At 53.7% G+C, this 24995-nt stretch overlaps 1 protein-coding gene across 3 annotated transcripts in view; it reads left to right on the top strand.

Annotated features, from left to right (window-relative positions):
* Nucleotides 1-23281, top strand: part of Dpp9 (dipeptidyl peptidase 9) — a 33176-nt gene extending 9895 nt beyond the window's left edge. For 2 of the 3 annotated variants that reach the window (XM_021149326.3, XM_021149324.3), the window contains exons 4-21: nt 2308-2420; nt 3337-3510; nt 3586-3754; nt 3894-4007; nt 4900-5028; nt 6301-6362; nt 8563-8663; nt 9853-10030; nt 10152-10314; nt 13690-13769; nt 14793-14945; nt 15247-15382; nt 18747-18892; nt 19100-19246; nt 19784-19936; nt 20461-20603; nt 21539-21650; nt 22484-23281. In XM_021149326.3, the coding sequence (XP_021004985.1) occupies nt 2308-2420; nt 3337-3510; nt 3586-3754; nt 3894-4007; nt 4900-5028; nt 6301-6362; nt 8563-8663; nt 9853-10030; nt 10152-10314; nt 13690-13769; nt 14793-14945; nt 15247-15382; nt 18747-18892; nt 19100-19246; nt 19784-19936; nt 20461-20603; nt 21539-21650; nt 22484-22576 (2366 nt within the window). In that variant the 3' untranslated portion in view covers nt 22577-23281. Of the gene's footprint in view, nt 1-2307; nt 2421-3336; nt 3511-3585; nt 3755-3893; nt 4008-4899; nt 5029-6300; nt 6363-8562; nt 8664-9852; nt 10031-10151; nt 10315-13689; nt 13770-14792; nt 14946-15246; nt 15383-18746; nt 18893-19099; nt 19247-19783; nt 19937-20045; nt 20165-20460; nt 20604-21538; nt 21651-22483 lie in introns of those variants that run through there. The other variant, XM_021149327.3, reaches the window with a different exon arrangement.
* Nucleotides 23282-24995: the final 1714 nt, after the last annotated feature.

The raw sequence follows: 24995 nt of genomic DNA on the forward strand, positions 1-24995 counted from the left end.
ACCCCCACCTTTGCCTTCAGTGCTAGGCATTGTGGGTGTGCTGCCAGCACTGAAGGGCCATCCAGGAAGGCACTGGCTTGAGCCATTGGTGGAATTGCTTGTTAGTCAGCTGTGGAGGGGAGGTGGCTTTGATGTCCTTGGCACAGGCTTACTTTGTTGGACTTCCTGTTCAGAACAGGACAGTAGTGTTCCAGAGCACAGGCCACTGATCCCCACTAGCCCAGTGTAGGACCAAGGGACAATTCATACCTCTGAATGTCTCACTTTCTACATTTTTTTGTTTTGTTTTGTTTTTTGAGACAGGGTTTCTCTGTGTAGCCCTGGCTGTCCTGGCACTCACTTTGTAGACCAGGCTGGCCTCGAACTCAGAAATCCGCCTGCCTCTGCCTCCTGAGTGCTGGGATTAAAGGCGTGCGCCACCACGCCCGGCACTTTCTACATTTCTTAATTGTTGTGTGTGGAGGTTCATGTGCTATGGCACATGTGTGGGCATGTATGTAGAGCTACATATGCTTTGGCATGTGTGTGGGGGCACATATGCTATGTCATATGTGTGAAGGTCAGAGGACAGCTTATAGGAGTTTGTTATTCTCCTTATATCATGTGGGTCCCAGGGCTCAAATGCACGTTATCAGTCTTGATGGTAGGTGCCTCTACCCACTGGGTCCTCTCATTGTGTCACACTCTTAAAAGTGTGCCGCCCAATATCACATGCTTTAGTCCCAGCTCTCAGGAGAGGCAGGCAGATTTCTGTGAGTTCAAGACCAGCCAAGTTTACCTGTGAGTTACAGGCCATCCTCAGCTACATAAAAAGTTCAAGGCCAGCCTGGTGTACATATCGAGTTCCAGGACAGCCTAGGCTACGTAGCAAGTTCCAGGACACACCGTGACCCTGTCACAGAAAACCAAAATAAAACCAGACAGTCCTGGCAGCTGCAGATATGGAGTAAGGCAGAGGTCATGCATTCTGCAAGTTCCTGTAAGAGGCACTGTGTTCTGGGGCTGCCAAGTGCTATGGCACCTGGCATATATACTCCCACACAGCTCTGTACTCGGGATGACAGCCCTGGTTCCCAGCACTCTTTACCAGAGGGGTAACTGAGGCACGTTGAAGCTGGTCACTCTTTGCTGACCATGTAACTGTTAACGATGCCACACGCCATGACCTCTGCTTCCCTACCTGTGGAAGACACACTTGTTACCTGACCATTTACCTGCTACAAGCCATGGAGTTGCCACACGCTGTGACCTCAGCTTCCCCACCTGTGGAGGACACACTTGTCACCTCCAGCTGGGAAGCGGAGGCTTGAAGAACAAGAAAAATTCAGGGTTACCCTTGTTTACCTAGCAAGTCAGAGACCAGCTTATAGGACACTCTGTCCAAAAAAGCAAAAGGAAAAAAAGTAGTGACCCAGGGGGGTGCACATGTTCTGTGCAGCTGATGGGCACCGAGTAAGGAGGCTGGCTTGCAGGCTCACAGCCATGCACCCAGCTTCAAAGGTGCTGAGGAGTCAGCTACGAGCTTGAGAGCTCTCCAGCAGAGATATAGTCCAGCTAGGTAGAGGTGCATGTGTCCTGTCTCCAGGCAACTGCCCACATTCCCTCAGCGACTATCCATGTCCTTCGGTCAGGGCTCAAATCCATTTGTCCTCAGAGGTGATGCCCACAGGAACCTCAGGCATGGGGCTTGAGGAGGGTGGAGTTGGAGCTCTCCCTAACCCAGGGCTGCAGTGTAAGGAAACAATCTCTAAGAGCACCTGCTATGCCCGACGGTGTGACATGCTCGCATGCATGCATGAGCACACACTCCTCCCAGAGGAATCTTCTAGAGCCACCCCTGACTGCAGGAGGGCTGATTCCCAGAGGCTGCTGCAGCCACTGTGGCCTGAGTCTTGGGGTGGGAGAGCCTACCACAGGCATGACCAAACAGCAGGGCTGGGTAGAGTGCAGGCTGTACAAATGTATCCCAGCACCCGTGTCAAGGCCAGACGTGCTCAATGCACCTGTCACCTGGCAGGTGTCTATGTCAGGGAAGGGGAGCTAGGAAGACACCTGGGGCTCACTGGCCAGCCAGCTAAATCAGCAGGAGATCCTGACTGCCTGCATTTGGGAGAACGATGCAGGTGGATCCCTGTAGATTCAAGGTAGAGAGAGAGCGAAAGAGAGCAAGGGAGAGGAGATGCCTGATGCCTTCTGTATGCACACAGTGATGGACACATGGACTCTGACTCGAGAGAGGGAGCCATGGCCTGACACCCTCTCAGGTAGGGCCCCCAAACTCTTGAGCGTTCTCTGACTCCCCTCCAGGAATGCCTTACGGCAGCCGTGAGAACTCCCTCCTCTACTCCGAGATCCCCAAGAAGGTGCGGAAGGAGGCCCTGCTGCTGCTGTCCTGGAAGCAGATGCTGGACCACTTCCAGGTGAGCCAGTGGCGCCACACCTGGCTTCTGGGAACAGAGCTCTGACCGGGGCACTTATCAGGCCCACTTCTTTCCCCTGCCTACACCTTCCAATGGAGGGTGACTCATAGACCTGGCAAATGATTAACATGACTGCCAAGAGGTGCCGAGTGAAGGGGACACTCTGGAGTGGCTGTGGTCTGTGGCTGTAAACATTGCACAAGGCTGCAGCTCGGTGGCAAGCCTCGCCCAGCATGTGCCAAGGCCCTGGGATCTCTCAGAGGGAAAAACAACATCATCACAGTGGCCTACCGGAGTCCCTCCTATCTTGCCTACTCACTCCCAGTTTGGTTGCCCCTCTTGGCTCCTGAGGAACCTTGAACACAGCTCAATGCTGGGACAGGACCCCAGGCTTTCACATCTGCCTCCTCCACACCGCAGCTCTGAGCTGGACCCAAGCCCAGTCCTGAGGATTACTGCATGGAGGACTCAGTTGGCACCCAGGAGGCCCTAGGTCCCATCCCATCTTACCAGGCAGGGTTGTGCATGCCTGCCAGCTCAGCACTTGAGGTGGAGGCAGGATGATTGGGAGTTCAGAATTATCCTCTGCTAAGTAGTGAATTCCAGCTTAGCCTGGGCCACCCAAGAGCCCGTTTCAAACAAACAGACTCATTCCATGTCCTTGTGACTCTGACCAAATCGCTTGCCCACCGGGATCCCCCCACTCCACCTGCAGTGGGCATCCAGGGCAGGTGATTGGCAGAACCTTGGGCATGTTCTATACAGCTGTGGATTTAGAAGGGTGTGAAAGGGGTTTGGAATGTCCCCACAGGTCCTCAGGATAGGGATGTGGGGACATCACAAGTTCCTGGATATCGTAAGGTGTTCTGTGTCACAATGGGGAATCTGAGTGAGGTTGTGTCCCCTGTGTCCCCAGGCCACACCCCACCATGGTGTCTACTCCCGAGAGGAGGAGCTACTGCGGGAGCGCAAGCGCCTGGGCGTCTTCGGAATCACCTCTTATGACTTCCACAGTGAGAGCGGCCTCTTCCTCTTCCAGGCCAGCAATAGCCTGTTCCACTGCAGGGATGGTGGCAAGAATGGCTTTATGGTGAGGCACGACCTATGTCCTGGGCTGGGGATGTAAGGCCAGCGCCCTAACTGTCCCTCCCGTCCCTGCCCTCAGGTGTCCCCGATGAAGCCACTGGAGATCAAGACCCAGTGTTCTGGGCCACGCATGGACCCCAAAATCTGCCCCGCAGACCCTGCCTTCTTTTCCTTCATCAACAGCAGTGATCTGTGGGTGGCAAACATCGAGACTGGGGAGGAACGGCGGCTCACCTTCTGTCACCAGGGTGAGGTCTGGGCATGAACAGGGTTAGGGGTGGCAGGCTGCCTGGTCGTGTCATCATGTTTTGAAGATGGCTGATGTATGGCATCATAAGTTCCTGACTCCCAGAGGCCATGTGTCACTCACAGTGTGCCCTTTTCCAGGTTCAGCCGGTGTCCTGGACAATCCCAAGTCAGCAGGCGTGGCCACATTTGTCATTCAGGAGGAGTTTGACCGCTTCACTGGGTGCTGGTGGTGCCCCACGGCCTCTTGGGAAGGTAGCAAGTCCACTTCTCAGTGCTGTATTCCAATCTAAGGACGCAACACCTCCCCTGAATTAGTCCATGTGCTCCCAGGCCCAACACTTAGGGACCCGTTAAATACCCATGTCAGGGTCTGCTCAGGACAGGGGGAGGAGGGCAGAGCCACATCCTTATCCCCTCACTGGAAGAGCCTAAGGCAGGGGCTCCACCCATGACCATGCTCCCTCCCAGGTACTCATCGGGAGATCCTACGCGGAGACTCCACCCCTGACCACATCCTCAGCCACTCACTGGGGGTTCTAGGCAAGGCTTCACCCCTGACCACGGCCCCGGCCCTTTACTGGGGAATTCTAGACTGGGAGCCCACCTCTGAGCCACACTGAGGCATTCCAGGCCAGGGTCCACGTGTGACCAGCCCCTCACGGGGCTGTACCATGCCCGCACCCCTCACTGTGGGGTCTGTACTTCCAGAACATGTGAGTGTGTGTTCAGGTTATCAAAATAAGATCTCTCTGACTGACTGGTATAGATAGCAGACATGCATGGCCCCACACTGGCCTCTGGTTCTGAGGTGCAGTGAGTGGGACAGGTGTGGCTTTTCCTAAGGCTCTGGCGCGCTCACCGTGTCCTCTACTGTCCCTTGTTGTGTCCTGGTCCTATGAGTACTCCTGTCATCTTGGCCCAGGGTCTCCCCTGACCTCACTGTGCCTGTTGATCCCTCAGGAAGCACACAGGGGCAGGACCTCAGGCTAGAGCTTGAGCAGATGGTTTCAGGGACCAGCCTGACTCTTCACACCTCCAGCAGGTGTCCTCTGAGCTGCTTTGTGCCCTCTCTCGCCCCTCTGAGGCTCAGAGCCCCCGTTTGTTGTGGACAAGCATCTCGACTCTTTACCTTGTGCCCCGCCAGGCTCCGAAGGCCTCAAGACGCTGCGCATCCTATATGAGGAAGTGGACGAGTCTGAGGTAGAGGTCATTCATGTGCCCTCCCCCGCCCTGGAGGAGAGAAAGACGGACTCCTACCGCTACCCCAGGACAGGTGGGTGCCCGTGGCAAGACCACCTGCTGCTAGGAGGTCTCTACATTGCAGCTAGTGCAGTTCTGACTTCTGGGGTCCCCTCCACCTGGCTGTATTGAGTCTCATGGTCCCAGAACTCAGAGGCCACAGATCAGCTAGGTAGGTCCAGAAAGGGTGGCAGTGGCATGCTCCTCCAAATGACACATCTCTGCACATCTCCACACCAGGACAGCCACAGACGAGCAGGTTGGGTTAATGGGAGATTCTTCTGTGCAGTGGCGCCACCTGTCATCTCAGCACTCAGGAGGCTGAGGGAGGAGGCTTATGAGTTCAGGCCAGCCTAGGCTGCGTACTGAACACCTGTCAAAACAAAAAACAAGTGGTGGAATTGAAAGGGACTGGCTCTCCTGGCTGAGCCCTGTTTCTTTGTTAGAAGCCTTGAGGCAGCAGTAGCCCCTGCCAGCCTGGTTCAACCTCAGGCCTCCTGCCTGATAGATAACCTATGGGAGTCACTGACCTTGGACTAAGGCTTGGTGTGCAGAGCCGCAGCCTCCATCCACAGCACCACAGACTCAGTGTGGTAAGGGGCACTCCTGTCACTGCCACACGAGTCCAGAAGATCAGGGGTTGAAGGTCAGTCTCAGCGTTGTAGAAAGTTCCAGGCCAGCCTGGGCTACATGAGACCCTATCTAAAAAACAAATAAAAATGCCAGACTGCCATGGCGGACACACAGTGAGCCTCCCAAGACCCTCTGTAGGACCTAGGCTGTCTACAGGACATCTGTGGGAATGATCCACATTTAGCCCATGCTTAACAAATGTGGAAGGTAAGAGTTGGATGTCCCGTGGTACCCTGTGCTGGGCCCTGAGCTGTCTTCCAGATAACTCCCAGGATTTATTTATAGCCACACCCCACCTCTTAGAAGTGTGGACTGTCCCAGTCTGTGGCCACTGCCTCCCAAGGGCCTGGTCTGGCTGAGTGTGCTGATGTGTCCTGTTCCTGTCCCCACCTCCTTAGCTGCACAGAGGCAGGGACAGGGCCGTTTTCCTTATATGTTGCATTTTGTTCCTGTTCCAGCTCTTCTCATGACCTGGCCTGCGCCCCCAGGTGACAAAGTAACACACCTTATATCCCCTGTTAGGAATGTGGTCCAGGCCCTGGGTCAGATTATCCCTGCCCAAGAGGAGCCGTGCCACTTCCCCACACAGGTGCCGTTACAAAGTCCCTGGCCAGGGCAGCCTCCGTAAGCGACAGCCTGGCAATCACCTGGCCTTCTCCCCTCCCCTCCACAGGCAGCAAGAACCCCAAGATTGCCTTGAAGCTGGCTGAGCTCCAGACGGACCGTCAGGGCAAAGTAAGAGCCCAGTGTATGGGAGAGCTCGCACAAGGAATGACGGGGGCCGGGCGCAGCTAGCCTACTCTCTGGGACATGTGTGTGGTGCAACTAACTGGCCTCATCTGTCTCCTGTGGTGGCCATAAGCCCAGAACACTGGGCTGACATAAGCCAGTCTCCAGGTCTCCTCCTGTTGGGCAGGGCAGTGTTCTGGATCCTTCTCTGTCCTCCTTTGCGTTGCCCACTTAGAGGCACTGAGTAAGTAAAGCCTTGCAACTCAGAGTATGTGCCAAGCAGCAAGGGCAGCGTGGCCCCGAAAGGAGGTCTCTGGTGAGCGCATCTACCTGCCTCTGTAGGCCCATCCGCTACTCTGACGCACCTTCCCCAAGCCCGGTGAGAGCTGTTGACAGCATTCTGAAGTCCAAACCCCTCAGGTCACCAAGGATGTATGACACTGAAAGTCACCAAGGCAGCTCCTGGGCCCGAGGCTGTGTGGTGCTTGCTTTTGGGGACACCAGGCAGGCATTTTGTGCAGCTGCAGGAGTGGCCCCCCAGGGATTTAGTTATTAGGTTAATATACCGCGTGTGAAGGTCAGAGGACAGACTGTGGGGGTTAGCTTTCTCCCTACACCTTGTGGGTTCTCACAGTCAGACGAGACCTGGGGACTCAGGTCATCGAGCTTGGTGCCAGGATCCTCTCACTGACTCCCTAGCAAACTTTTGCAAAACCTCTGATAACGTGGACTCCATACTGTTATTATTTGCACTTCTTCCTTTATGCATATTAGGCCCTCACTCACCAAGACCTTTGTATAATCTTCAGAACATTCCAGCATTACCAGTGATGTGGGGATCACTACCAAGTGGTTTTTTTGGGGGGTGGGGCAGCAGGGGAGTTCAAGGCCTTTTTTTTTCCTTTTTTAAAAATGTATCTATGAGTGCAGTGCCTATAGAGGCCAGGAGAGGGCGTCGGAGCCATTGGGCTAGAGTTACAGGCAGACGTGGGCTACCCTGTGGGTGCTGGGAACTGAACTTGGGCCTGCAAGTGCAGTAAGAGCTCAGTCACTGCCCTATCCTGAGCTACACCCAAGCCTCCTCCACACACAGGCTCCTGAGCCGGGGGTGGGCTATAGCAGCTGAACAGTTGTGGGCAGGTGACCTTGCCAGGGTTGCCACTATGACCCTGCCTGCCTTTCTCCCCTGTCATCTGCTTGCTCAGCTTGCCCTAGACCCCTTGACTCTCCAAGGGTGACTCAGGGCAGAAACAGGTGCTTCTAAAACCGTGTGTGTGTGTGTGTTTGTGTGTGTGTGAGGGAGTGCCATGTGCTATTGGGGTGTCATTGTCGTCGTCCCCCGTCCCCCCCTCCCCCCGCAAGGAGCTGTCACTACAGCAGAGAGCCACAGAGATGCTGTCTGCAGTCATACAGATGGGTGTTGGTAGGCCTGTCCCCCTCCGAGGGCTGAACAGGGTCTGTCCCAACAACTCAGGTGACCACCTGTCCTGAGGTTCTAGTGGAGAGAGAGAAGGAAGGAGGGAGGGAGGGAGTGAGGGAGGGAGAGAGAGAGAGAGAGAGAGAGGGAGGGAGGGAGGGAGGGAGGGAGAGAGAGAGAGAGAGAATATGAATGAATGAATGAATGAATGAATATGTGTCTGTCTGTCTGATTGCATCTCTCTCTTGTATGATATGACTTGTTAGATTAGGATCCCCAATCCAGTGTGACTTCCACCTTACCTATTATACTTCAGAAAGCTGCCTGCCTACCTGCCTGCTTTCCTGTCTGCCTGCCTGCCTCCTTCCTTCCTTCCTTCCTTCTTTCCTTCCTTCCTTCCTTCCTTCCTTCCTTCCTTCCTTCCTTCCTTCCTAGATTCATTTATTTTGATTTATTTATTTATTTTGAGACAAGGTCTTTCTTTGAGTCTTAGAACTCACTATGTAGACCAGGCTGGCCTCAAACTCACAGAGATGGACCTGCCTCTGCCTCCTCAGTGCTGAGATTAAAGGCATGAGACACCACACCTGGCTATTTATTTTAGTGTATGCTTGTCCACTTATGCATGCACCATGTACATGCAGTGCTCATGAGGGCCAGAAGAGGGCGTTAGTGCTCCTGAAACTGGCATTCCCAACCTGTTAGACACTGTGCTGTGCATCGAACCATCAGTTGGTTGGAGATCAGTGAGGCTGTGGTGATGTGTGTGACGTGGCCCTGTTTCTCTAGATCGTGTCAAGCTGCGAGAAGGAACTGGTACAGCCGTTCAGCTCCCTTTTCCCCAAAGTGGAGTACATCGCCCGGGCTGGCTGGACACGGGATGGCAAATAGTGAGTTTCTTGGGAATGGTCAAGGATCTGTAGGCTACTTGGGGCCCCACCAGAGTGGAACTCAGTGCCGTGCAGCCATGACTTTCCCCTCAGGGTCCCCTCCAGCCCTAGCCGGCAGGAGACAAAGCGGGAGGCTCAGGGGTCAATCAGTCTGACCAGAGTCATGAGGGTGGTCCAGGGTAGAAGAAAACACTAGGCCACAGACAGGATGAAGCCCTTGGGGTCCTGAGTGCTCCACAGTTGGGACAGAATGCAGAGACAAACAGCCTTCTTCACCACTTCCTCCTCATCTTTCCTCTTGCTGTGTAGCCCAGGCTGACCTAGAACTTGCTTTGAAGTCAAGGATAACCCCTTTTGCCTCTACCTCCCTACTCTTGGGATGACAGGTGCACAGCCATGTCAAAACTGTTTCAAAATGAAAAATTTAAAAGGCCTGGGTGCAGGTGTAGCTTTACATGAGACCCCCCGTGATCATGCCCAGCACCAGAATAGAATGGAATGGAATGGAATGGAATAGAATAGAATAGAATAGAATAAGCCGGGCAGTGGTGGCACACACCTTTAATCTCAGCACTTGGGAGGCAGAGGCAGGCAGACTTCTGAGTTTGATGACAGCCTGGTCTACAGAATGAGTTCTAGGATAGCCAGGACAAAAGAATATTAGAAGCCGGGCGTGGTGGCGCACGCCTTTAATCCCAGCACTCGGGAGGCAGAGGCAGGCGGATTTCTGAGTTCGAGGCCAGCCTGGTCTACAAAGTGAGTTCCAGGACAGCCAGTGCTACACAGAGAAACCCTGTCTCGAAAAACCAAAAAAAAAAAAAAAAAAAAAAAGAATATTAGAATATCGTCCATCTTGTTAATGTTAGGCATGATGGCACACACCTGTCATTTCAGCACTGAAGTGGGGGCAAGGAAGGTCGAGAATTCAAAGCCATCCTCAGCCATAAAAGACCCTACCTTTAAAAAACAAAAAAAAACAAAACAAAAAACCAAAAGCCCATCTGTCCCATTTGAAAATGCTGTCCCAGGCCTAAGTCATGTGGATTGTTTTCACTAGAGTTTCATTTAATCTGTCCAGAGATCACAGTACCCTACCCTGGTTGGCCATGGGCTGACTCCAGCAAGGCTGGCCCCTGTGTCTCCTGCCAGCAACTGAGGCCTCATGCTGCCTCCTCTCTTGTTCTTCCAGTGCCTGGGCCATGTTCCTGGACCGTCCCCAGCAACGGCTTCAGCTTGTCCTCCTGCCCCCTGCTCTCTTCATCCCGGCTGTTGAGAGTGAGGCCCAGCGGGTGGAGGCTGCCAGCGCCGTCCCCAAGAATGTGCAGCCCTTTGTCATCTACGAAGAAGTCACCAATGTCTGGATCAACGTAAGCAGGAGTGCCAGGATGCCTCACTATCCCCACAGCCAAATCCCCAGTGTGACACTGAACCGGGCTCAGGGGCTTGGCCAGCTGCAGAGTTCTCTGACCCAATCATCTGTCCCCACAGGTCCATGACATCTTCCACCCGTTTCCTCAGGCTGAGGGCCAGCAGGACTTTTGTTTCCTTCGTGCCAACGAATGCAAGACTGGCTTCTGCCACCTGTACAGGGTCACAGTGGAACTTAAAACCAAGGAGTATGACTGGACGGAACCCCTCAGCCCTACAGAAGGTGAGAGAGCCTCATTCGCATAGGAGGCTGCGGTAGGGAGGGAGGAAGGAGTGCCTGCACCCTGACCCACCCGGCCCTTGTGCCATTGGCAGCTGTCAGCTACGTGTTTGTTGATTGGTTAGGTGGGGTTTCCTAAATACCTATGCAGCAATCAATCAATCAATAATAAGGAAAGAAAGAAGGAAGGAAGGAAGGAAGGAAGGAAGGAAGGAAGGAAGGAAGGAAGGAAGGACAGACATGACTGTTTTTAGGGATAGAGGAGGAGAAACTTGACTGTAGATAGAGGGGAGAACACATCCAGAGGCATGCACATTTAGGAGAGTCCAGGATAAACATGACCAGACTGAGCTAGGCCATATGAGACTGCTGGCATAGTCAAAATGCTGAGTTATATTGAGGCTAGAGGAATGACAGGGTGTGTGTTGTAGAGGGGATGTAGTCCAATGGAGGGGGCAGGGTATGCTGGCCAGAGGGGCCTCAGACAAGTAGTGACCTGGGATGGTGGGCAAACTTTCCAGCATCTACTTTAATATGTTAAAGTAGCTCAGCCCTCCCCCCCCCCCACACACACACCCACACCCCCACACACACCCACACCCACACCCAGGTTTGAGACCTAGGAGCCGCCACCAGGGCATTAGAGTTTGGCCCCTGTGTGCTGAGGTGTGCCACCTGCATTTAGTTTCATCTTGTTCTTTTCTTGGTGTATGGCCATACCTGCTCACTTCTATTTGCCTGTTGGCCATGTCTGTGTCCCAGCCTCAGCCATATGGCTTCAGACCTTCAGATACTCTGGTCTTTGGCCCAAGCAGTTGGCTCTAGGAGCCAAGATGTTGATGTCTGAGAAGGAAAATGGTCGGTATGTGGTGGTGCTCACCTGTGACTCCACTCTCCCACGGCTGAGACTGGAGCGGCAAGTAATAATGCAAGGGGAATTAAAGATGGTGTCTCTGGCCCTAGGGGATGGAGAGAAAGTCAAGTGGCAGAGAGAATGGGGAACATTGTTCTAACAGTGAGGCAGTGCCTCTGGTGACACGCTCCTGCAGAGATCTGAGGAGGACAAGCCCCAAGGGGCAGGGGACACCTTGGGGCTACGTGCAGGACAGAGCTGTGGTGTTGGAGGAGTCTGGAGGGGCTCAGGTGGGAAGAACATGGAGGAGGTGGGGAGGGAGTCTACATGGGCTGCAGACAGGACTTAGGACTGGTCTGTGACCGGAAGGAAGCAGAAAGCAGTTGGTTCTCCATCAGTGTGACGTGACTATTTGGGTCTCTGTGGGGCTCAGATCAGGCCGCAGTCAGAGCCAGAGCTGTCCCAATGGTCTTGATCTGACATGTGGGCCTTGCCTGATGATCTCTCCCAGTGGGGCAGGCCATGGGACTAAGGGTGACTTGGGGTCCAATTGGGGGCTCATCAGGAGAGAGGAGATCAAAGTGTGTTTGGAGTCAGTGGCTTGAGGGGTAGACAGTGCTTCTAAGAGACAATCCGTGGCTCCTGCATGATGGCAGGTGACCTCCAGGGGCTGGGGGCACTTCTAGGCTGTGCAGTGGAGCTCTGTCCTCTACCTCAGGGCCTTTGCACAGACCCAGTCTCCAGAGGATACATTCAGAGAGCAGCATTCCTGTTCTGCTTGCTATCTGCTAGCAGCTCCCCCAGTTGTGACAGCTACACATGTCCCCAGACAATGCTCAAGCCTTCCTTGAAGACGGGTCATCTTCTGTAAGCAGCATAGTTAAGAAGTGCCACATGATACCACAGCAGGCTGTGGCAGCCATGGGCTCAAGGGACACAGTGACTGAGATGCCCTCTCTGAGGGCCTGGTACCAGGCCTCATGTCCTGGCTGCTTGGCACCAAGTGACCCAAGGTGCTGACCAGGCCTCTGTCTCCATGTCCCTCCTGGTAGTGGCTCAGTGTCACAAGAATGTCACCGATTCTGTGTACCCTGCCGGGGTGCACTGAACTCAGGGAGCTTTTGCCTGGAAACTTGCCTTTAACTCATGGTCACCCAGCCTGAGATGCAGATGCCAGCGTGCCTGGCCCCACAGGCTTGCTCAGGCCCCATCACGTGCCTCCTGGCATGATATGATGGCAGCTGAGTATCTGAGCAAGTGAGACCTGAGGAAAAGGAAGGGAGATTCAGAAGGGCCAGCCTGGGCTGAGGCGGAGTTGATACAGTGTCCTCCTGACACACAGGCAGGCCTGGCTTCATCCGCAGCACCACAGACAGAAACCATGTGTGCTGGCCTGTCCATCATTATAACGTGCCAGAGAGTTCAGACTTGTAGGTCATCCTCAGCTACTTAGTAAGCTTGAGGACAGCTTGGGCTACATGAAACCCTGTCTAAAACTGGGGAGAGGGGGAGGCAGGGGCCAGAGCTGGAGATATGGCTCACCTGTTAGCACACTGACTGCTCTTGCAGAAAACCAGGGTTCAGTTCCAGGCACTCATAGGGCAGCACACAACTGTCTGTAGTTCTAGTTCCTGGGGATCCTATGCCCTCTTTTGGCCTCTGCAGGTACTGCATGCACTGAGTGCACACCCAAAGTAAAACTTAAAAATGAAGAAGGGTGGCTGCTGAGGCTGGGGAGGCTGGCATGATGGGGGAAGAGGGCAGCTTTGGGAGGACACATGGAAGATGGGGTGTGTCTAGGTGATCTGTGGGTCACTAAGACCCTGTGGTATTGAGAAGCACAGTGAGAAATCCGGGGCTGGGAGCAGGGGTAGCAGCTTTATGTGTGGTTGGGACCTGTGAGCCAGGGGTCTGGGCAGTGGTAGCCCTCCTGGTGGCCTTAAACTATGAGAACACCACAGGGCATCCACTTGTCACCCCAGGCTGCCCAGTCCACATCTGATGGCAAATGCCTGGTGTCTGTCTAGTTGGGCCTCAAAAGCAGGCCCAGACCTGTTAACCCAGCAGGTCTCTAGAAAACAGAACCTGGTTCTATTTGTAGTTGTTGAGTTTGCACTTGAGACAGGGTCTCAGTGTGTCGCCTCTGCTGGCCCAGAACTCACAGAGATCGTCCCCCTCTTTCTCCTGAGTGTTGGGAGTGTGGTGTCCTTACTCCTGCCTAGTTGCCTCATGAAAGCCTGGGTCTGATTCTGGTTCTGGGGGCCCAGGATGATCTAGTGAGAAATGGCCAGTTGTCACATGTCACACCCTCTGTAAGCAGCACTTCCTGGCTGTTTGCTAGAAGCACTGGGTAGCCCTCACTAGGAGGGACAGGCCCCACTGGCCCCTGAACCGCCCAGACAGGTTCCCTCCTGGTTGCCCCTTAGGTCAGGCTGATAGCCTAGCATCGAGTAGGCTTCCGGTGGCTTCAGTCCCCTGAGCCTGCCCCCTTCCTGCCTCCTCACCTCTGCTCTGCTTTCTCACAGATGAGTTTAAGTGCCCCATCAAGGAGGAGGTCGCCCTGACCAGTGGCGAGTGGGAGGTCTTGTCGAGGCATGGCTCCAAGGTACCCCATTAGCCCTAACTCCTCCCCTTCCCCATTGTCACGGGGCCCCAGGACATTAGCACTTTCCATAGCAGGAAGGGGCACATGTTGGGGGGGCTGGCTCATCCTCAGGGCTGCCCAGGACCCTGCAGTCAGTGCAGTAGAGCCCCACATCACCCACTTCTTCCTGGGACCTCCCCACATGGTGGCTGCAGGTGTCCAGACTTCACTCAGGGTCCTCCTAAGCAAAGAATCAGAGTTAAAGACTTTTCAAGCTGCTTTGTGTATTTCTGAGTTTTTTTTTTTTCATTTTTTAACTTTGCATTGCTGGCATAGAGCCAGGGCCCCCGTGAGTGCCCCCGTGAGTGCTAGGTGCTTCCACACTGAGCTCCACCCCAGCCACACGCAGTGGGAAATGCCCTAATTGCCCATACCGGCGTGACCACATCCCTACTTGTATTGCCGTAGACACAGCTTCCTCGTGCGGCTTTGAACCTTTTCCTCTAGTTAATTCTAGAGGGGAAAATGAAGCTGAACCATTTTCAAATTTTGCAGACAGTACTGTGGATGGACTCTTCTGCAAAGAGTAATGGCATTCCAGTGCTCTGAGGGGCTGAGGAGGGAAAACCTCCACATTTAGGTTAGCTTGGGCTCCACAGCCAGACTCAGCCTCAGAATAAAACAGTTGGTCAGATGCCATTTTATTTTTTATTTCTTTCTTTTTTTTTTTTCCAGAAAAGGTTTCATATAGCTCAGGCTGGCTTTGACCTTACTGTGTAGCCAAGGGTGATCTTGAACTTCTGGTCCTCCCAAGTGCTAGGTTCAGGCATGCTCCACCACGCCCAGCTCATACGGTGTTGGGGATGGATGCCAGGGCTTTGTGCATGCTGGGTATGCTTTCTCCCCCTGACCCCTGGGTGCATCCGTGGGACCTACACGCTCCGCCCTCAGTCTGATGTGCTACAGGGCTGCAGCTGGCCCGGGCATGGGAAGGAGGAACTGTGTCCGAGGCACGCTGGTCACACAAGTCCCCATTGCCTGCAGATCTGGGTCAACGAGCAGACAAAGCTGGTGTACTTTCAAGGTACAAAGGACACACCGCTGGAACATCACCTCTATGTGGTCAGCTACGAGTCACCAGGCGAGATCGTACGGCTCACCACGCTCGGCTTCTCCCACAGCTGCTCCATGAGCCAGGTGTGCAGGCCACACCACACCCACCCCAGCCTCCCAGGGTCCGGGAGGACAGAAGTGTGGGGAGGCTGCTCCCTCTGATCAGCCCACAGCTCTTAGCCTCTTAAAACACTCTAGAAACCAGGCTGATGCCTGTCCATTGAGGACGAAGCCTGGGTCTCCAGGCTGGGAATGACCCTCACTGGGCAGGTTCATCACCTGCAAAGGGCGTGGCAATGATCCACAGGCGGGTGGGGCTGAACAGTGTCTCGGGGGGAGGCAGAAGCCTGCTCCTGTACACTGAGTGCCATCCTGTGGCCAGCAGAGCTTCGACATGTTCGTGAGCCACTACAGCAGTGTGAGCACGCCACCCTGTGTGCATGTGTACAAGCTGAGCGGCCCCGATGATGACCCACTGCACAAGCAACCACGCTTCTGGGCCAGCATGATGGAGGCAGCCAGTGAGTAGTGTGGTCTCAGGGAGCTGGCCTGCCAGCCAGGGGGAAGGGCAAGGTAGACAACCGGGCTACCAGGGACAGGTGCACGCCTGGGGAAGAGTCATCTCGGGTCAAAAGAGGTTCCCTGTGTGTCTCTCAGGTGTGGCTGCAGATGCAGGCTGGCTGGGACCCTGGGGTAATAATGGCTGTGACAGTGCCTCTGAGCACCGAGATGTTGGGAAGGTGTAGAAGTTTTTTTATTATTGTTGTTGTTTGTTTTTTCGAGACAGGGTTTCTCTGTGTAGCCCTGGCTGTCCTGGAATTCACTCTGTAGACCAGCCTGGCCTCCAGCTCAGATCTGATCTGCCTGCCTCTGCCTCTGGAGGACTAGGATTAAAGGCATGTGCCACCACTGCCCTGTGGAAGTTGTAATTCTGACAGGGAGTACAGGGTCAGTTACCAGAGGGACCTCAGAAAAAGAGATGTTCTGAGAAATCACCCCAGAGCCTGAGGTGCACTGCAGCTCTGCCTGCAAGGCTTTGAGGTTCAGTTTCAGCACATAGGACTTTGGGTCCTTGTTAGTTCACTGTCCTGAGCATGCCTTGGAAAGACCTAGAAGGGTGGCAGGGGCTCAGCGGCAGAATTCAGGCATATCAGAAGCTCCAGCTTCATTCCCAGAACCCATGCATCTTAGTCTGAGTTCCATTGATGTGAGGAGACACCATGACCAAGGCAACTCTTACAGTTCTGAGGTTCAGTCTGTTGTCATCATGGTGGAAAATATGGCATCGTCCAAGCAGGCCTGGTGCTAGAGAAGGAGCTGAGAGTTCTCCATCCATAAGCAACAGGAGACTGAGAGCCACACTACACCTACAAACCCGCCCTCACAGTGACACATACACTTCCTCCAACAAGGCCACACCTCCTAATAGTGGCACACCCTGTAGGTGAGGCATTCAAATACAGGGGTCTATGGGGACATAGCATATTCAGACCACCACATTCTATTCCCCGGCCCCCATAGGCTTATAGCCACAACATAATGCAAAATGTATTTAGTCCAACTTCAAAGGTCCCCATAGTCTGTCACAGTCTTAACAATGTTAAAAAGTCCAACGTTCAAAGTCTCTTCTGAGATTCATGCAGTCTCATAACTGTAATCCCCTATAAAATCAAAGTTAAAAAGCAGATCACATACTTCTAACATACAGTGGCACAGGATATACATTACCATTCCAACATTTAGGGATGGGAACATAGTGAGGAAAACTGGACCAAAGCAAGACTGAAAACACTGGGAGAGCCCCAAACACTGCATCTCTGTCTAATGTCAGACTATGCAGATTTCCAACTCTCTCCAGCTTTGTTGATGAAAGCACACTCTCTTCTTTCTCGTAGGCTGGCTCCATACCGTATTAGCAGGTCTCCTCAGCACATATCCCATGGCTCTGGCATCTCTCACCTCTTGGGCCCTCCAGAGCATTCCAGGCTTCACCTTCACAGCTTTCTACAGTGGCCCCTCAGGGCCTCCATGCAGGGACAGCCCTGCCACACACCTGGCCTCCGCAGCTTTCCTTACTCACCGAGGGAGACTCCATAGCCCCTTTCTTCTAACCTTGACTCTAAACCCAGAACCAGATGGCCAAAGTTGCCAAGTTCTGCTGCTTGCTGGGACTGGAGCATGGCCTCCTTATTCAGTTACATCCTCACCAGCTTTCTGTTTTCAGTGGTTTCCTACGTGGCCTAAGCCTGGCTGCCCTGGAACTCGCTATAGACCAGGCGTGTCTTCAACTCATAGATCTGCATGCCTCTTGTCTCCACAGTGCTGGGATTAAAGGCATGCGCCTGGACCTAGTCGCAAATCCTTTCACATGGTAGAGGCTTAGCTGGGTGGGATCTTGGCCCGAGGTCACAGCTCCCTTATTCCTTTTAATATCTTTAACTTGTTTTTATTTCTCCAACTGAGGCTTTAGCTCAGCCACATTTTTCTTGGCGCCTCCTTTCTCCTTTTGTATCTCGCCTTGCTCAGCTTGCTCCTTTTCACGAGAGTGAACTCTAGCAGTCACCAAGAGAGTATATCTCAGGTCCCTTTTGAGATTTCCTCTGCCACTACAATTAATCTTAAACTCTTCACTTTAGCTTCAAGGCAGACTATTCAGACAAGGACAGAAATCAGCCACACTCTTAGCCAAAATATCATAAGAACAGCCTCTAGGCCATACACATACTAACATTCTTCTCTGAATCCTCTTGCGCCAGGCCCCCAGAGTTGAAACCACCCTCAGCACCACCGTCTTCTATGTTACTACTAATATAGCCTGTTTATCCCTACTTAAAACATTCCACGGCTTTACAAATCCAAAGTCCCTAAATCCATATTTCTCCAAACAGAAGGATGGTCAGGTCTTTCACAGCAACACCCAGTCCCTGATACCAAGTTCTGTCTTAGGGTTTCATTGCTATGAAAAGACACCACCACCACCTCGACAAGTTCAGAGGGTCACTTCACCGTCTTTTTTTTTTTTTTAAGATTTATTTATTTTATGTGTATGAGTACTCTATAGCTGTCTTCAGACACACCAGAAGAGGGCATCAGATCCCATAACAGATGGTTGTGACCCACCATGTGGTTGTTGGGATTTGAACTCAGGACCTCTAGAAGAGCAGTCAGTGCTCTTAACCACAGAACTATCTCTCCAACCTGGTCCATTATCTTCCTGGCAACAAGCATGGTGGTGTGCAGGCAGACATAGTGCCAGAGAAGGCGTTGAGAGTTTTAGATCTTGGACCACAGGCCACAGAGGGATACTTTGAGCCACACTGGGTGTAGCTTGAGTACAGGGAACCTCAAAGCCCACCCTAACAATGACACAGTTTCTCCAGCAAGGCCTCACTTCCTAACGGTGCCACTACCTGTCAAGCATTTGTTCACGAGTCTAATCAGGGCCAAACCAATTCAAACTGCCACACCAAGTGTGCTCATCCTAGCCCTCAGGAGGTGGAGGCAGGAGGATTCTAAGTTTGAGTCCAAGCCAGTGTGGGCTATATAAAGAAATCCGTGTCTTAGGTGGCCGGTGTGGCTGTGAGAAACAGAGTGGGGGACCCAGGGCAGTCACGGTTGGGGGTACTGTGTATATTGATCTGAAGCCATCATTGGCTTTCACCATACTGCAACTACCCACAGTGGCCAGAACCCTGTGGTGGAAAAACCCTGGGGTGGGGCAAGTTCTTGGCCATTGGGATTGTTTGCCCCCTGTGGTGGCCCCCATGCAGCTCCCCCAAGATCATCCTTCAGGCAGAAGCAGCAGGGGCAGGTAGGTCCATGGGCCAGGTCTTGCAGCGGGCATGGTCTCACCAGCCACTCCACACAGCGCTTTTGTTTTCTCAGATTGCCCTCCAGACTATGTGCCCCCTGAGATCTTCCACTTCCACACCCGTGCAGACGTGCAGCTCTACGGCATGATCTACAAGCCACACACCCTGCAACCTGGGAGGAAGCACCCCACTGTGCTCTTTGTCTATGGGGGCCCACAGGTGCATGCACCCTGGCCCAGGCCTTGCCCACCCAGCAGCCCCACAGCTATCACTAACCACCCCCAGCACTTCCCCCCACCCCCCTGCAGCTGTCACCCCCCCCGCCCCCTGCAGCTCTCACTCCCCACTCCCCAAGCACCTCCATAGCTCTTACCACCCACCCCCAGCACCCCCGCAGCTCTCACCGCCTGCCCACCTTGCCTGTAGGTGCAGTTGGTGAACAACTCCTTCAAGGGCATCAAATACCTGCGGCTAAATACACTGGCATCCTTGGGCTATGCTGTGGTGGTGATCGATGGTCGGGGCTCCTGTCAGCGGGGCCTGCACTTCGAGGGGGCCCTGAAAAATCAAATGGTGAGTCCTGCTTCTGCAGTGTGGACCTTGAGAACAAGTAGGTCCTGGGGAACACAAGTTTCCTCCACTCTAACCAGCCCTGAGTGGGAAGGGAGAGGATGGTGGCCCAAACACAGCCTAACACTATGGAGTTGCCTCAGTCTAGGGAACCCAAGAGTATGACAAAAGAAGGGAACAGATAGGGTGGTAGTGACTGAGACAATGGTGATGATGATGTTGGTGATGATCATGATGATCGTGATAGTGGTGATGAAGATGGTGATGATGGTGGTATGATGGTGGTGGTGATGGTGGTGGTGGTTATGATGGCAGAGATGATCGTTTTAATGGTGGTGATAATGGTGGTGGTGATGATAGAGCTGATGGTGCCAGCCTGCACACATAAAGAACAGCTTTAGCAGGGCCCTTCTGGGCATATACTTCTAAATACTACTTGGTGTCTAAGAGCACAGGCTTTTCTCACTAGCACCATGGCGACATGGTGTGAGATGCTGGTCATCCCCCAGTGGAAGTCACAAGTGGGCTGGATTTCCACAGGGCCAGGTGGAGATTGAGGACCAGGTGGAAGGCTTGCAGTACGTGGCTGAGAAGTATGGCTTCATTGACTTGAGCCGAGTCGCCATCCATGGCTGGTCCTACGGTGGCTTCCTCTCACTCATGGGGCTCATCCACAAGCCACAAGTGTTCAAGGTGGGTTTCGCTCCTGTGTGGCCACCTGCAGCCTGATGCCCACCCCAGAGCCCCACCCCAGAGCAAGCACCTCGGCAGGGCCTTGCCACCTGCCTATCTCTCCCCGCAGCCGCCCCACGAGGCCGAGTCCCCCTCCTCATTGCCTGCCACCACCGACCCCAGGATGGCATCCGCCAGCAGCTCTATGTGGGAGGCCAAGCCCGGGACCCCCGCCTCGGAGGGGCAGAGGTGGGGCATGCTGTGAGGAGCAGCAGGGGGGCGCAGGCCCCGGGACTCGCAGGGCACTGTGGGGCGGCGGCCATGAGGAGGCGGAGGAGGCTGGAAGGTGGGACGGGCCCTCCCTCCACATCCTGTGTGTCCCCGAGCAGCTTAAGGCCCACAGGACCTGTCTGAGGGCCCCCTTCCAGCCACCACCCCCATGCATGAGCTTCCCAGCCCTCCGCTGAGGCCCACAATCTCGGCCAAGGCCACACTCCACATCCGACGCCTCTCTCCCTGCCCCATCCGTCCCCTGTGTCTTCCAGGTAGCCATTGCGGGCGCTCCTGTCACTGTGTGGATGGCCTATGACACGGGGTACACGGAACGATACATGGATGTCCCCGAAAATAACCAGCAAGGCTATGAGGCAGGGTCTGTAGCCCTGCATGTGGAGAAGCTGCCCAATGAGTAAGCACCCACTCGCCATCTGCCGCCCAGCTCCCACCCTCCCTGCCAGCCATCCGATGAGCTCAGGCGTCCAGGTTTCTGTTAGGGTGTCGTTAGAGCAGGCCCCACAAGTGCAGGACTTGGGGCTAAGTCTACAACTGACTGTGGCACCCTGGCCTCACAGCTCCAGTAGCCCCGTGAGGTCCTGTCTTGACCTCACACATGGTCGCCTGCCAGATGCCAGTGTCAGACCCAGGCAGCTATAGTGAGGCACAAGCTATTGCCTGCACCCCTGCAAGACTCCTACAGTCAGGCTCCCATGTGCCAAGCTGAGGTGTGGAAGCAGAGGAGGGGCTGCCAGGACCCAGGCATCACTATACTAGGACAGCTCTTTCTCTGCAGGGATGGAATGTTCTAGAACTAAAGAAGTAACTAATGGGTACACAACATTATGAAGCATCAAAGGCTATCACTTGCCTGAGCATTGTGGTTGTGCATAAGCATATAAAGTTCAAATAAAATGGCTAGGTAGGCCTGGCTTCGTGGTAGCGCGTGTGCCCAGCATGCAGGAAGCCCAGGGCCCCAATGTAGAACCCAGGCCTGACGGTACACGGCCTGTCAGCCCAGCACTCGAGAGGTAGAGGCAGGAGGATCAGGAGTTCAGGCAACCTGGCTACATGAGACCTTGCCTCAGAAATAAATACAGGAGTAAATAAATCTGAGTTAAAGGAGAGTACCCACCTTCCTGGTTCCTCCTACCCCTTTTGATATTCTGAGGAGTCACAGGTGAGAAGATGCTTCCAGAACTTTCCACCATGCCTAGGCATGGAACTACTGTAGACACCCCTTTCCCTCTGCTTCAGTCCTGCCTGCTGCACTGGAACTGGGGGATGACTCTGAGCCTGTGGGCACTGCCCTGAGTCCCAGGACTTTACCAGCTCCGCTCTCTTCTCTAGGCCTAACCGCCTGCTTATCCTCCACGGCTTCCTGGACGAGAACGTTCACTTCTTCCACACAAATTTCCTGGTGTCCCAGCTGATCCGAGCAGGGAAGCCATACCAGCTTCAGGTACACGGTTTGGGGACCAGGTCAAAGTCCCAGGCGCCCATCCTCTGTCCCCCTACCCCATGCCCCTTCTACTGTGTGAGCTCCGAAGGGTCCTGTGTTCAGTCACGTCTTTACTGACCAGCCTGTGCCAATGGTCACCACATCCCAGGCTGCATCAGTGACAACACCTCAGTGACTACCCCTCAGTAAGACCCCAGTTTTGATGAACCCACTTGGCTACAGGCATGGGAGTGCCCCCCAATGATTAGAGACCCAAGAGCAGTTACCTGAGGGAGAGGACATTTAAAGGTCCAGGACTGAGTGAGTTGGTTTAGAAAGAGGCCCAGGGAGCCCCAGACCCAGGCACAGCCATGAGAGTGAGAGCCCTAAGATTTGGGGCCTTGCTGGGGGAGCCTTGTTGGCGAGGGGTGTGGCTTACTGCAGAGGCAGGTCTTCATCCCTGAGGTGGGGAGACAGTGCCAGTGTGAGAGTGGACTGTGGGGGAAACCAGACAACCAGGACAGCAGAGGGGCAGGGATCCTTCTCTGAAGGACTCCATGAGTTTGCTGTCCCTAACTGCTCAGGGACCTGAGGTTTGGGTGGGGTCGGTGTCCTCAAACTTGTCCATGGATGGATTTACAGCAGGCAAGGATAGCAGGGTTTTCAGCCTTCCCTGAAATCACTTGTGGCTGACGGCTGTGGTCTGTGGAAGAGATCCACTCACCGTAGACCTGGTGCCACAGTAACTATGTCACCGAGGCCTCAGTCCTATGTGGTGAGCCACTAGTGAACCCGCCCTAGGGGTGCAGTGGGGTCCCCAGGTGGGCCTGACCACAGCCCTGCCTCTTCTGCAGATCTACCCAAACGAGAGACATAGCATCCGCTGCCGCGAGTCCGGAGAGCATTACGAGGTGACGCTGCTGCACTTTCTGCAGGAACACCTGTGACCTCAGTCCCGACTCCTGACGCCGCCACCGCTGCTCTTCTTGCGTTTTTGTAATCCTTTCATTTTTGAAGCTTCCAATTTGCTTGCTGCTGCTGCTGCCTGGGAGCCAGGACAGAGGCAGTGGCGGCCCCCATGCCGCCCTCCTCGAGCTGGTGAGGAGAAGCCGCCATTGAGCACACAGCCTCCACCAGACTGCCATGGCCCCGAACCTGCAGCTCCATCCTAGTGCAGAAGCATGTGCCTGCCACCTGCTGCCCCCTGCAGAGTCATGTGTGTTTGTGGTGGGCATTTTAAATAATTATTTAAAAGACAGGAAGTAAGCGGTACCGAGTAATGAAACTGAAGGTACAGCACTGGGCGTCTGGGGACCCCACGGTCTCCCAACGCCCAGACTATGTGGAGCTGCCAAGCCCCTGTCTGGGCACCTTCTGCCCTCCTGTCTGCTGCCCGGATCCTCCTCAGTTACCACCTAGGGGTGTCAGGGTCGGGAGTAGGACCTGTCCTGACCTCAGGGTTATAGCCCTTCCCCACTCCCTCCTACGAGAGTTCTGGCATAAAGAAGTAAAAAAGAAAAAAAAAAAAAAACAAAAAAAAAAAAACAAAACCAAACCACCTCTACATATTATGGAAAGAAAATATTTTTGTCAATTCTTATTCTTTTATAATTATGTGGTATGTAGACTCATTAAACAATTCCAAATGAAAATGGTGCCGCAGTGAGGCTCCTTCTCAAGTGGTGTTGGCTGGAGAACAGAGGGACTGCAGGGGGCTCTGTGGGCCCTTGGGGTGTCAGGTGGGACACTTGGGCCCAGGAACCACATAGCTCTGAGAGGAAGCCTCCTCAGCAGAGGTAATGGGGCTCTTAGGGGAAGAAGGTATCCCCTGCTGAGCTGTGGCACTCAGGGGGCCTTGCTCCATCCCTGCTTCTTCATTGCCTCTTTTCTTCTTGGCTTCTTCTGAGGAGAGAGTCACACCAGGCAGAAAATATCATGAAAGAAATTTATTGAGGAGTCCAGGGACAGCTGCCCTTTGTCTCCCAGGAGCAGACAACTGGGAATTGGGCCGAGGGGGCAGTGCTTGGATTTCTGAGAGGGGCAGAGATGTCCAGATTGAGGACTGGTGGAATTTCCAGTGCTGAGCTCAGGGGAGGCTCAGTGATTGGTGGGCTTTTTTTTTTTAATAGAAATCTCAAGGGAGATTCCTGCTCAGCGATTGGTGGCTTTTTTTTTTCACCCCCTTTCCCTGCATCAGGCCCATGGCTAAGGGTGGGAAGTCCTTCCTGGCTGCAGCCAGCTTTTGCTGAGGCGACATCTCTGTGGGACTGCTGGGGGTGGGGTAGGCTGGGGAGGAGATGAGCCACTGTGAACAGCTCCCATGAGGACTGCAGGTTGAGATGTCACTGGTGCTGCCACTTTTGACAGCACTTGTGGGACACTTTACCGCAGCAGCCCATAGGCTGGGGTGGAAAGGAGGACCCCGCCACTCCTCTGGCTTTTGTGGTGCACCGCTCAGGGACTACAGGAGGCCTGGGATGGGGCAGGCTAAGGTGGCATCAGCAGCCATTTGAGAGGAAAGAGGTTCTTGTAACTAGATTGAGGATCACTTGGCCCTAGAGTCTAATTTTAAGTTACATACTTATTTTCTGTTGTGCAAGGCTGCTTGTCCCAATTCACATGTAGTGAGAACAGCTTTTAGAAGTCAGTTCTGTCACCATCTAGGTCCCAGGGCTGAAGGACAGTCAGCTGTCATGGCTGCAAGCCCTTTACTCACTTCCATCTCGCTGGCCAGTGGAAAGATGGGAAAATTATTCAGCAGCAGAGGGCTGGCCAGGCATGCTCTAGGTCCGGTAACAGCATAGCAACACCTGTGACCTATAGGAAGCTGCAAAACCGGAAGACTCCACTTTTAAAGTATTGCTATTATATTATTTTCATGTCTGTGCACCACATGCATACCTGGTACCTGCAGAGGCCAGAAGACATTGGATCTCTTGGAAATGGAGTTAAAGTTGTAAACCACCATGTGGGTGCTGGGCTTCAAATCTTGGTCCTCTATAGAACAGCCAGTGCTCTTAATTGCTGAGCCATCACCGCAGCCCTCACAATAAAATATTTTTGAAAAATATGCCGGGCAGCGGTGTCGCACACCTTTAATCCCAGCACTTGGGAGGCAGAGGGAGGTGGATTTCTGAGTTTGAGGACAGCCTGGTCTACAGAGTGAATTCCAGGACAGCCAGGGCTACAGAGAAACCCTGTCTTGACACCCCCCCTCAAAAAAAACAACCAAAAAACAAACCTTAAAAAAATATGTATGCATGCATGTGTGTGTGTATATATATATATATATATGTAAAATGTTACAAAACAAAAAACAATCAACAGGTGGTGGTGGAGGCCTACACCTTTAATCTCAGCACTCAG

This window comes from Mus caroli, unplaced genomic scaffold (assembly GCF_978045245.1).
Source record: "Mus caroli unplaced genomic scaffold, Mus_caroli_1 scaffold_18, whole genome shotgun sequence".
Classification (NCBI taxonomy): Eukaryota; Metazoa; Chordata; class Mammalia; order Rodentia; family Muridae; genus Mus; species Mus caroli.